Source organism: Mytilus edulis, chromosome 3 (assembly GCF_963676685.1).
Source record: "Mytilus edulis chromosome 3, xbMytEdul2.2, whole genome shotgun sequence".
Taxonomy (NCBI): domain Eukaryota; kingdom Metazoa; phylum Mollusca; class Bivalvia; order Mytilida; family Mytilidae; genus Mytilus; species Mytilus edulis.
Window position 1 is genome coordinate 14589799 of NC_092346.1, and position 13110 is coordinate 14602908.

A 13110-nucleotide genomic window follows, 5' to 3' on the forward strand; every position below is an offset into this window, starting at 1 on the left:
CCATAAAGTTTTAACTGGCAATTATTTATAAAAAAAAGTTTGTTTTTGTAAAACTATATAACATTGTCAGAATTCTGTTTTAACAGAGAATAATATGATATTTGAATAATTTAGGCCATAAATAATGAAATATATTTTTCTCATTAATATTTTTCATTAGTTATCGTCTTAATTATTGAAATATAATGAAAAAAATGTGGGGATGACAGTTTATTTCAGCTTTAGCTATAAATGCATACCGGTATCATCTCTAAAATGCAGAAAATTAAAAGGGACTTATAAAAATTAACTTTTCAAAGGGGTTTTAAATTATATGCACGGTCATCAACATTACATATCTATACCAAAGTTATCTTTGAATGATGAATTAAAGTTTAATGGGGGTTAACATAACACAAAAGGAAGTGGATGTTGTGAAATTATAGAATCTAATTAGCACAGACTAACATACGGCAGTCTAGGCAAACCACATCTGCTGTTTTGGCTATTGGATATTTTGTATGGTATCTCAGTAAAATTCTTTATAAATTTTGTTAACAAAAATAAAGAGGAATTCACAGATCGATAGATATATTATTTAATTTATTCGTTTGAGTTCCCTTTTCTGTTAATAAATTTTTGCTGACAAAAACATTGTTGAAGTCTCAAAAATTAGTTATTTGTTTAAACAAAAAAATCCCTTTATAGCTAACTATTTGGTGTGAGATAATTTAATTAAGGCTCTGTGTTGAAGGACGTATACTATGACCTTTAATAGTTTCCTTTTTTACACATTGTGACTTGGATGGAGATTTGTCTTATTGGCACTCATACCACATCTTCCTCTTTCTATGATTTTTTTCTGGCTGATCATTGTGTTTTTGAGATTTGAGGAAAAAATTTGCAGTACATGTACTGCCTGAGTCTTGGTAGACCACTTTGACAGACGTCCAGGGTTTAGTTACTGTGTTATGAACTTTTAACAAGTTATATAATTTGATATCGTGTTATTAATCACACCCATATTATATTTTGAAATTTAATATTACAATTATCGCACTGGTAGTTATACTTAAGTTTGCCATCTTTAGATTGTTTATGAAAAAATAGGGGTTGCAAATATATAATTATAATATTGTGAAGTTATTCAGATTACTGTCAAATGCAATGGTTTAGAATATCCATCAGTTTATCAGTAGATATTTTTTTTTACGAATCATCTATGTCACTTTTGAGAGATTGCTTTTCCCTCACAGGTAAATGATTGAAATTCCTCACCGGATAAAGTCCAGGCTAGTCCTGTGATGCAATACCACATAAACCTAAAGTAATTACATATCACTTGATTGAAATCTTTTAATGTCTGACTTATTAGTGAAGTGTAAATCTTTTGAACAATCAAACTCTTTTCTTTGAAATTAGTATTTTGTCTAATTTATTTGGCCATGAAGCTTTAAAGATCAATAAACTTATAGTTTGCTTGAACTCTTAGACAACAAAGAAGTAGGTAAAATGTACTAAAGATTATCTGCATTGTAAAAATAAATGAGGTCTGAGTTTCCCTTAGAAAAAAATGAATCTGGCCCATGGATTGACATAGTGTTTTTTGCAGGTGTGCATCCAGGATTAAAAAAAAGGGGGGGGGGAGGGGGGAACCTAGAAAACCAATGTTTGAAGTGTAACTTGTAAACAGTCTTTGCATTTATCATGTAGCTCCAATAATTGGGTGAGAAAATGTTCTGAAAATTTCAAAGATCTGTAATCAATACAGAAGTCCCCAAATAAAAAATAAAAAGAATGCCTTTGAAAACACTGATCAATGAAACACCTTATACCTTTGTTAATGTTAACTTTTGGATAGCTTACCCATATATGATAATGATGCATTGGTCTTATAAAAAAATAATTGTGGTGATTAAAAACCACTGAAACTGAATGATTGTATTCAAAGTTTATTTGTACATAAATCTTCATTCGGGAAAAAGGCAAACATTTTTAGCAGTAATCCTTGTTGATGGCAATGGTACAGCCAAAACTATTATAAAGTTCAGTCTCACCTAGTTTGCCAAGGAGAGTAAACACTTTATGTATCAGTAAAACTTTATGCATGACATTTGAGGCTGTTTCTGACATCAGCATGTACATTCTGATAGAAATAAAAATCTTGAGTTATCTCCCCTATAGAGAACTTTTTTGAACATAAATGCAAATGTAGTTTATGTTTTGAATTCGAGAATATGCAAATTTAATACTTGATTTATTTTCAATACATATTTCCTCCTAGAAAAACTTAGTCTTTCTGAAAAACATGTCAGAAAATCACATAATATTTGAAGAAGCATGAGATAAATATGAAAAATTACTATACTTTTGATAAATTGATGAATCCATATTATATTGTATATGATATATTTTATATAATTACTGAATAAATTTCACATGTTCATTCAAATGTCAATTAAATCAAAATATACTCTCAAATAACTGGAGCAGGTTTGTCATAAACAATCAAATATTATATTGATAAGAAATGAAATACCTTTATCATCATGAATTTCAGAAAAATATAAATATATGTTATATAGATTGAAGGGTATAAGTTTCAAGCATTTTTTGTCATACATCATATGTTTGAATTCATTGTCAGATGAATGAAAATTTCAAGTGTTCTCTGTTTAAAGTGTTGATTTTGTATAATATGTATGTAAAAGGTGTTTATTTACAATGTCAAGATTTCAAAGGAACACGTTGGCTTGATGTTTAAACCTTTAAAAGGGTCAGTGTACGATAGGACTCGGTCAGAAAGTTCTGAACTTTTTCCTATGTCATATTTAGATATTTCTAGAGTGTTTAGTTTTTACTAATGTGGGCTATATATATATATATATATATATATATATAAGTACGTCTGAGTCAGTGACAACTCTACAACAGATGTATCCATCGGATCGCCATCAATGATGGTGATACATGGCTGTGTACATAATGTATATACAACTCGTCTAAACATCAACCCAACAATGTTTAGATTTGTAAATTTGCTTTCGCAAATTTTTGGTTATTCCCTCGAGTGTTTAGACGAGTTGTATATATATATATATATATATATATATATATATATATATATATATATATGTTTAATTTATGTCTTTTTTAGTTTTCAATGATTTAGAGATTTTTAAATTGTATAGAGATTACATATTTTCAATCTGATTGAACTTTGCACCTTATTGTTTTTGACCAACACATTGTCTGATATATGTACTATATTCCTTGTGAGCCCATTTAAAGGAAAATAAAACATCTTCTTCTTGTGCTGTATGGTCACTATGCAGTCTAACGTTGAAGGAAATATAATGATGGTTAGTTATATATGTACTGAAATGTTTGTAAAAAAAGGGATTTTTCTGTAGTAGTGAAGAGTGCATTAAGTGTGTCAACCTTGAATGTCTGTTTATGACAAAATAAGTTCCCTTTCTCTTTAGTTTGCCTCAACCAAATGTTAGGAAACAAAGTGCTTATCACATAAAACACTGATTAAGGACGTTTGCTCCTCTATTTTTTGAATTTTTGCCAGATTTTCGGAATCCTCTGGTTTTATCCATGTATTGCAATTAAAAAAAATTGCCCACTTAAACCCCTACTTTTCTTTTCATAATTTTATTACATAAAGTTCAATAAGCAATATTTCAAAATCTTATAAAATCCATGTTATTTTTTCGTACTATTTTAAACAAAATATGTGCCAATGTTAAATGTAAGAAAAATCTAGAGAGAATTATTTTCCGCCAAATTTTCAACTGCTTATATCTCGAAAACAAGCACACGGACCCTCCATTTTGTTCTGCTTTTTTTGTTTCTTTATTCATATACTATCATCTCATGACAGTCTTTTAAAAAGCTTGTTATAAACAGAGTAGCAAACATCCTTAAGTTTGAATTTGTATTGTGTCAGATTTACCATTCTTGAAGTATGCCCTTTATAAATTTAAATGCAAGTGATGCATCATCTGAGTCCCATGGACACATTCTTCATTTATTTATGAAAATAATTGTGTTTTCCTTCAGGGATATAACAAGTTTTAGTTCAATACAGTTTGAATTTATGGGAGAGTAAGGTTTTAACCAAAAACAAAAATAATTTCAAAAAGACCACAAGCTATTAAGTGGTTGAATTAAGGGTCCTATTTGTATAATTTTGGATTTCTTTACCACAAAAACAGCAATTATATAAACATTATATTGCTGTGATTAACCTGCATCATATCCTATATAAATGTCTCTTTTTTATATTTGATCATTGAAAAAATCAAAAATAAGAATTGCACTCGCTCACACCTATTGTTCCCTTGAAAAATTCAATGAATAATATGATTTGTTTTGGCGTTATTTTTATCAATAAAACAAATTTCTACCAAATGAAAATCTCAACCTTTGAAAAGATTGATGCAATCTAACAAAGTATTTAAATTTGAAAAGCATTGTATCAGATCAGGGGAAATAACTCATCTTAATGTATTTTATATTGAAAGGTACAAATAGTTGTTTTTCTAGCATCTAATATTTGCTGCTGGATATTTTATAAACAACAATCAATCAGTGTCTAATTTATAACCATCAATAAGTTAATACCCAATTGTACTGTAAAATACAATATTTTAGAGCAACTTAATTTTTCATGATTTCTAGTGCTGTTTTTATGGCCACGCAACGACATTGTCGGTGCCATATAGTTTTACCCTTGTCCGAAATTCCGTAATTCCGTAATTCCGTAATTCCAAAATTCCGTCATTCCACAACAAACCATTATACAGAGTTTTTTTCTAAACGCCTTCAGATATTAGGCTGATTTTTGGTATGTGAGTTAACCATGATGAGTTACAGATCAAGTTTAAGTTTTCTATTGCTCTTCTAATTTTTGCCGAAATAAAGGGCTTTGGACTTTGATAAATTGTTGAAATCACAGTTATACAGACTTTTTTTCTAAACGCCTTCAGATATTGGGTTGATTTTTGATATGTGAGACTACCAGTATGTTCATGTCTACATGTGTTATTCAAATTGCAGATTTTTCAACTTTTTGGGACGGGGCCATCTATTTTTTTATTTGTCCCTTACCTTTCATAAAAATGAAGGGATAAGGTTAATATGGTCACTTTTTTTGCCCTTGTACATTATTCCTAGTTTTGAATTTGTCTATCTCATTTGCTATAAATTTCTTAAAAATAGCACAAAACTGCTGATAAAGCCTCATTTTGAGATCTTGTCACTATTATTTAGAACAACATCTTTACCTAAAAAGATTATATGCTACAAAATGTATTTTGTGATGATGGTAATGTATGTAAAAAATAGTTTTTGGAGTATTATAAAGTTGTTGTTCATAGCTATTTTGTCCAAAATTAAGTGTCCTAAATGGCCATTTTGAGTGAAATATGTCAATTTCAACATGTTTATGGTATCAAAGTCAGCGTTTTGCATTTGCGCCGATCTGCATTTCATTTGCGTCAATTTTTTCTTTCATTTGCGCCGATTTTTTTTTTCATTTGCGCCGATTTTTTTTACAGGTAAATTACAGGTGAATAGATATAAGAAGATGCGGTATGAGTGCAAATGAGAGAACTCTCCATCCAAGTCATGTTATTTTTCATTTATCATTTAAGACCTCTTCCATTAGCCATTTGTACAAATGTAATGAAATGTCAATCATAACATGTATATAACTGTTGTCCCCTGCTCACTACTGGGAGATGGAAGAAACAAGATACACCTCCAGACGTTTTCTTGACAGTACCCGTAGTTCTTTAACCTCTGTCTTTCGGACATCTGCCACATGTTTATGCTCGATCAGTGTTTTTGTCGAGCCTGCAACTTTTGTTGCAGAAAGCTCGACATAGGGATAGTGATCCGGCGGCGGCTACGGCGGCGGCTACGGCGGCGGCGTTAGCTAACTTCTTAAAAGGTTTATATTTTAGAAGGTGAAAGACCTGGATGCTTCATACTTTGTATATAGATGCCTCATGTTACGAAGTTTCCGTCAGTCACATGTCCAATGTCCTTGACCTCATTTTCATGGTTCAGTGACCACTTGAAAAAAAAGTTCAGAATTTTTGTAATGTTGAATTCTCTCTTATTATAAGTAATAGGGTAACTATATTTGGTATGTGCGTACCTTGCAAGGTCCTCATGCCCGTCAGACAGTTTTCACTTGACCTAGACCTCATTTCATGGATCAGTGAACAAGGTTAAGTTTTGGTGGTCAAGTCCATATCTCAGATACTATAAGCAATAAGGCTAGTATATTTGGTGTATGGAAGGACTGGAAGGTGTACATGTCCAACTGGCAGGTGTCATCTGACCTTGACCTCATTTTCATGGTTCAGTGGTTATAGTTAAGTTTTTGTGTTTTGGTCGGTTTTTCTCATACTTTATGCAATAGGTCTACTATATTTGTTGTATGGAATGATTGTAAGGTGTACATGTCTAGCGGGCAGATGTCATCTGAACTTGACCTCATTTTCATGGTTCAGTGGTCAAAGTTAAGTTTTTAAGTTTTGGTCTTTTTATCTAATATTATATGCCAAAGGTCAACTATATTTGGTGTATGGAAATATATTATGATCTATATGTCAGTCCCGCAGGTTTATTTGACCATGACCTCAATTGCACGGTTCATTGCACAGTGTTAAGTTTTTGTGTTTTGGTCTATTTTTCTTACTAAAACTATAAGTAATAGGTCAACTATATTTGTTGTATGGAAGCTTTGTTAGCTGTACATGTCTGCCTGGCATGGTTCATCTGACCTTGACCTTATTTTCATGGTTCATTGGTCTTTGTTTAGCGATCTTGGTTAATGTTAAGTTTATGTGACAGTTGTAATAAAGCTTTATACTTAGGACTATCAACATAATTTCAATGATTAGTAAAGAAGGCGAGACATTTCAGTGTGTGCACTCTTGTGACAATATAATCCGTGGTGACTCTGGGTTTACACGATTTGTGGTACATTCGTAAGATATGTTCTTATGTTTCAGGACACTAACCTTCCGATATGTATGGCCCTCGATGATTAAAGAATTGACTCTTCGGCTCGTTTCAGTGTGTTATATGTCTATCATGTTACAACGAAGTTCCAGAACAATATGAATCAAAATAAACTTAAACATAAATGAACAACAATTATAAACAGATTTTATCAATGGTATAGTACAGTACATGTACAAGTATTAACTTACCTGTAAATCTAATAGACAACTTTCGAGTTCGATGCATTTCCGTCAAAAACTCTGGTTTTAGTGAACGTCATTTGTGCGTTTAGGGGCGTCGTCACTTCCGTTTCAATGTTGAGCGAGTGGTTTTAAAACTATAATTCTATATGCTACGAATTATTCAGCAAATTAAATTCTAAAAATTGACAATCAGCACTGTTGTCATTAGGGAATTGTTATTAAGTACCTACAGAACAACCATTATTTCTAGTTTATCCTGCACAACGACGATCACTAAGACGCTTGATGAACGTAAATAGTGCAGGGATACAGGCGATCCCCTCTATCTGGTAAATGACGTCATAAAGGCGCGCATAATTGACGAGTTTTTGCCGGTGACGGATGAACTCGAAAGTGGTCTATTAGGAGCAAATATAAAATCGGCGCAAATGAAAAAATGAAATCGGCGCAAATGAAAGAATGAAAATTTTCAAAATCGGCGCAAATGTCATACGCCCATCAAAGTGACTTAACATGTTACCTTTCTGCACTGAAGTGTCCATATTATATTAACCTTGTCATTTATCAATAAGAATATCTTCATAATAAAAGGCTTGAAAATTTCCCTTTTTTTAAATTTCAGGAGCTAAATAATGGGCCTCACAGGGATCAGTCATTTCTATAAGGTTTAATCCCCAACCAAATATAAAAAGGGGAGGGGGTTTCCAACCCCATTAAATTGCATTGATATAAAAAAAAAAAATAAGAAAAAAAAGAGGGTTCTAGCGCCCTGAAATATTTTGTCTTAGAAATAAGTGCATAGCCAGTCCTCCTGCCATTTGAAAAAAAAATATGGCACCAAAAATTTGAAAAATTTCAACCTGTCTGTTTTTACGATCCTGTGTCTTGCCCAGATGTGTGCACATATTGTGTCATAATTCTTGACAAAGCTAATTTAATTTGATCTATTCTATAAAAAGACATCACCTGAAATAGCAGCCCAGAAATATTTGTTTCTGATGATATATATAGCTAATCTCATGCTTGGAATGATATAAGAAGACAACACCTGAAATAGGGCCCACAAATATTTGTTTCTAATGATATATATATAGATAGACACCTGTCTGATGCCAAGGTAAATACACACCTGAGATCTGCTGCAATACCTATATCTCCAGGTAAAAAGTGCATTATAATCATAGTTTATATTGATTCTTATGAAAACAGTTTATAAAGTTTAATGCAGTTTAATGAAAGTTTTTATAACAATGTCATGGCTGTCAAAATGATCACAACATCCTCTTTCTTAAAATAAAGACACAAGATTGAATAGTTCCCTCTTTGTTTTTGTATATTTACCAAAAATGAAATCAGAATTCAGATTTGGCATTCTCAAACAATATATGTCTAATTAAGTTATCAGGTATTTCTGAAAGGAAACAAAATATTGAATATAGTTTGAAAGTATAGGTGAAGCAAAAGAAAAATATGGACAAGAGTGAAAGAAAACATTAAGGGGTAAAAAGGAAAAAAGTATGAGTGAACTTGGAGGGATAAAAAAGTATGGGTAAAGAAATGGGAAAGCATGGACAAAGAGAAAGAAACTGAAAGGAATGTAGAAGAGAAAGAAAGGAATAGACAAGAAAAGTAAGCGTGTATATATATGTAGACAAAGAGATTGAAAGTTAAAATGAGAGAAGAGAAAGAAAGACACAAACACAATAACAAAAAGTACAGGCATTGAGATGTATACTATTTACAGTCTTGTCTATTCCTTCACACCTTGTATATTCTTTGACTCTATATTATTGTGAAGTAGAAAGGTAAAAAGAAGATTTTTTCAGCTTCTCTGGTGAGCTGTTGTTTAATAAAAATTGTTCTTACATTCCTTGCCTCAATCCAAATGTTGGCATGTTTGTTTATTTTGTTACAAAGAAAATTATTGGTTAGAGGAGAGGGGTATATTTTTACTCCAGAATTGACAATTAAAATGATGATACTTTTCTATCAAAATTTGACAGATATTCTTCTTTGTCCCTCCTTTGGTTATAAATAGCCCATGGGGACATTTATAAATAATAAGAACTCATTGTTGCATTTTTTATAACTAATTGTATTTTAATGGGTTTTTGATTAAAGTTGTAACTTATAGTGATCATTTATGACCTTGATAATACATTATATAAGAATATTTTTATAATTATATATTTTGACTTGCCCAGAAACTTGAGCTTGAAACTGTGAAATGGATACAAAATTTGATTTACATCTAAGATCTGTGTTTGGTTAGTGTAGCAGTGTAACTAATTATCTCTCAATATAAGTATACCAAACACTTTGAAAATAATACTAAAATATCAACTAATGGAAATGAAAGGATATATGGATCAAATAACTTTGAAGTATCTGAATAAATTTCTTAAATTTTTTGACTGCCTCCTTTTGATTGGAAGGGGTTGGGGGTCAATTCAATTTGAGGTAGAAATAGTCTACCTGAATTTAGATTCCCTTTAAAATTTGAAGGGGTATTTCTGCCCATGTAAATAATCAAACCTACCTATCCATCATTGGAACAGGTAACCAGTTAGACTGTTTACCTGTGCAATGATTCACTGTGCTGAACAGAATGGATGAGATGAGTTGTATAAAACATTAGTAGTAGAAGCATGATAAACGGATCTAGTCGTCAAAATATTTGTAAAATAATTTATAGACTATTTAGGAATAAATAAACATCGAAATTTAAAAGTGCTTATGGATATTGTTTTTAAAGTGTTTTAAATAATAGTTAAAGTGGAGTTACCAGTTGAGCTTGTCTGAGAGTTTTATTACATGACAGTTTTATTCATCAGGGATTGTAAAACGTTTTTCTCTTCATTGGACTTTTATTCATCGAGGATTGTAAAAATGTTTTTATTTTCTCTTCATGGACTTTAAGATGACAAAGACCATATATTGTAGCACTTAAATTTGTTTTGATTGTGTAAGTTTATGCTTTCCATTCATGGGATCGGACAAACGGCAAGAGGGAAAGATGCAATATAAGAATTAGAAAAAAAAGTGATGATCTTTTTTTCTTTTAATCATGCACTGAAATATGATATGATCTTTTTTCTGAACTTAAATATTTTATAACTTTTGGATTTTGTGTGTGGATTTGTCTTGGAAGAAATGAAAAAAGAAAGCAGATGTCAATTTTGAGATTTTACAGATTTAAAAAATTATCTGTTTATGAATTTAAATTGAAATGAAGGGAACAATGGATTACAAATTACTCCAGTATAAAAAGGATTTAATTGACATTTGTTCTGAAGAATCAAATGAGGATAGTGACCAGTGTCCAGAGGAGATAATGGACAATGGGCAGTGCCCACAGAAACTATTGGATACTGACCAGTGTCAGACAGAAAGGGAACAAAAAGAAATAATCAGAAGTTCTATGCATTGGGATGAATTTTTTGGTAATTCAATTTTACATTTTTATATTGGGTTTTCGTGATTTTGACATTTGATTGAGTTCTACATGATGTTCAGTGACACATTTTAGACTTGAATTTAGAAACAATAAATTTTTATTAAAAACATAGAGGTTCGAAAGGGACAGTTTGAATTACATGTAGTACTATATTTTATAAGTAATGGGGAATGATATGGAATAGTTAAGAGGAAATGATTTTGATATAAGATTTGTGGGATGAAAATAAGGTTTGTTCAGACTAAATCATAATCAAATTTGAATGTCTAATTTAAATATTTTAAATATCCCTAATGGAGCTTTAAAAAAATCTGCATTTATTAAAACAGAACTTGATAAAAACATGTCATTTTTTTAACAATTTGTTTTTATATATTGAAAGTTCTGTTCTGTTTTGTTGTTGTTTGATTTTGTTATTTTGTTCTTAACTCTTTTTTATGAGCTAAGAAATAGGGAAGGGGGGGGGATAAAAATTCAAGCATTATAATGTGTTTGATGCATATAAAACTGAAATGAACATGAAGAAATTTACATAATATCAATTGGTATAGGTATATGACTTATCTTATTGGAATATCATAAAGAATAAAGAAGATGAGTTTTACAGAGATCAAGGTCTCCATGGTGCATATCTTTGGGGCAATAGAAGATGAATTTACTTGATTGCATCTGTGTGTACAAAAAACTTTTATGTAATAATTTTCACATCTGATATGAACTTTTCATGTAATATGTCTAATAAAGATAAGGCGATGAAAGCAACCAGATAATGATAGTGGCAAGGCCTATTTACATCAACTTGCAGGGAATTCTGGGAATTGTTTTAGGGGGTGTAGTCATATTAGAGTGTAGAGTTTTGTGGGGTGAGGGGTATTAAAAAAGTGAATACGAGATGTGGTTTAAAGGAAGAATTAAAAAAGGGATTGGGGATTCATTCAAAAGGGTGCAAGTAATAAAAATTAATGTACAAAGGATATTATAGTGAGGTTTTCTCAAAGGGTTGTAGATGGGGTATTGGAAATACAATGGAAATAACAAATAAATTGGGTAACTATAAAGAGAAGTGAATTAGGAGTGTGGGTCATTTGTAAGAGAAGTATAAATGACATTGTGGTGTTTATTAAAAAGAGTGAAGTGAAGCTTTGGGGTGTACTCAGAGTACAAAAAGTATAATTGGTTTAGTGCGGAAATTGTTCAAAGGGACAGAGTGAGAGTATAGATACAAAGATATGGGGGTTTACAGGGAGGGATGTGTGAAAATTCTTTCAACTTAAAACAAAGACAAGGGTTCGAGCAGTTTTATAAATGGATTGGAATATTACATTTACTAAAGAGATTTTATGAATTAATTGATTCAGATGATGATTTAAACTAACGAGAATAATGAACTGAAACCATAATAGTATAATTCATAGGTTGCGCTGGAAAATAAGGATAAAAAAGAAAAAAAAAATGTTTAAAAAACAACTTGAATTCCCAATTAAAACAGAACATGCATTATAAAACAAATAAAAGGAATTGTTTTAACTCAGCTTGGTTTTAATGATTTAATGCAAAACAGATGAACATTCAATTCACTTAATTTTAAAGAAGCAGAAACATGTTAATTTGTAGTAATAAACAATTACTGTGTAGAATATTTGCAAATTAAGCAAATATTTTGAGTTATCTCCCATATTTTCATTTCAAAGAAGATGAAATACATTTTTTCAGTGTTTAGGATTACTAATTGGTTGCAAAGGAATGCATGTTTATTCTTCTTAAATAGATAAAAAATAAATAAAGTATAGTTTATGTGTGCTGGTTGTTCCTAACCCTTAAGTACTTTAGTGGTGTAGCCAATGGGAAAAATTTGTACACAGTGGATATGGGAGAAGCAATTATAGTAAGATTCTTCTTGGACTTTTTTTTTACGAAATTGTTTGTAAGCACTTGGCCCAGTGGCGGATCCAGCCATTTTAAAAAGGGGGGTTCCCAACCCAGAGTAAAGGGGGGTTCCAACTATATGCTCCCATTCAAATGCATTGTTCGGCCAAAAAAAAGGGGGGGTTCCAACCCCCGGAACACCCCCCCCCCCCTCCCCCCTGGATTCGCCACTGTGGCCTAAGTGTATAGTTTTTTCTTGTCCACAACATGAGACTCATGTCATATGAACCTAGATAATATTACATATATAACCAGTAATATTCTGAAGTTTTGTTTGTTTACATGTCTGTTTGTTTGCCAACCTCCGTTTCTTCTTGTTGATGGAGAGACAACTCTCTGTTCATGCATTACATCTCTGTATTGTTTTAACACAGTCAGCTATAGTTAAGTGTGTATACCGTGTCAGTGCCGATGAGAGGCGAATTATTTGTTTTTTTCTCTTCATTAACTTAGTAATACAAAGCAAGGTGATCAATTAGTTATGGCATGCTTTGGTTTTGAAGTATTTTGTGATTTCTC

At 31.4% G+C, this 13110-nt stretch overlaps 1 protein-coding gene across 5 annotated transcripts in view; it reads left to right on the top strand.

The window, feature by feature from the left end:
* Window positions 1-13110, top strand: part of LOC139515854 (uncharacterized) — a 66960-nt gene that overhangs the window by 23232 nt on the left and 30618 nt on the right. The window contains exon 1 of one of the 5 annotated variants that reach the window (XM_071305584.1): window positions 9631-10651. The exons of the other annotated variants lie outside the window; for them this stretch is intronic. Within the exon in view, the coding sequence (XP_071161685.1) occupies window positions 10438-10651 (214 nt within the window). The 5' untranslated portion in view covers window positions 9631-10437. Of the gene's footprint in view, window positions 1-9630; window positions 10652-13110 lie in introns of those variants that run through there. 5 annotated transcript variants of the gene reach the window in all.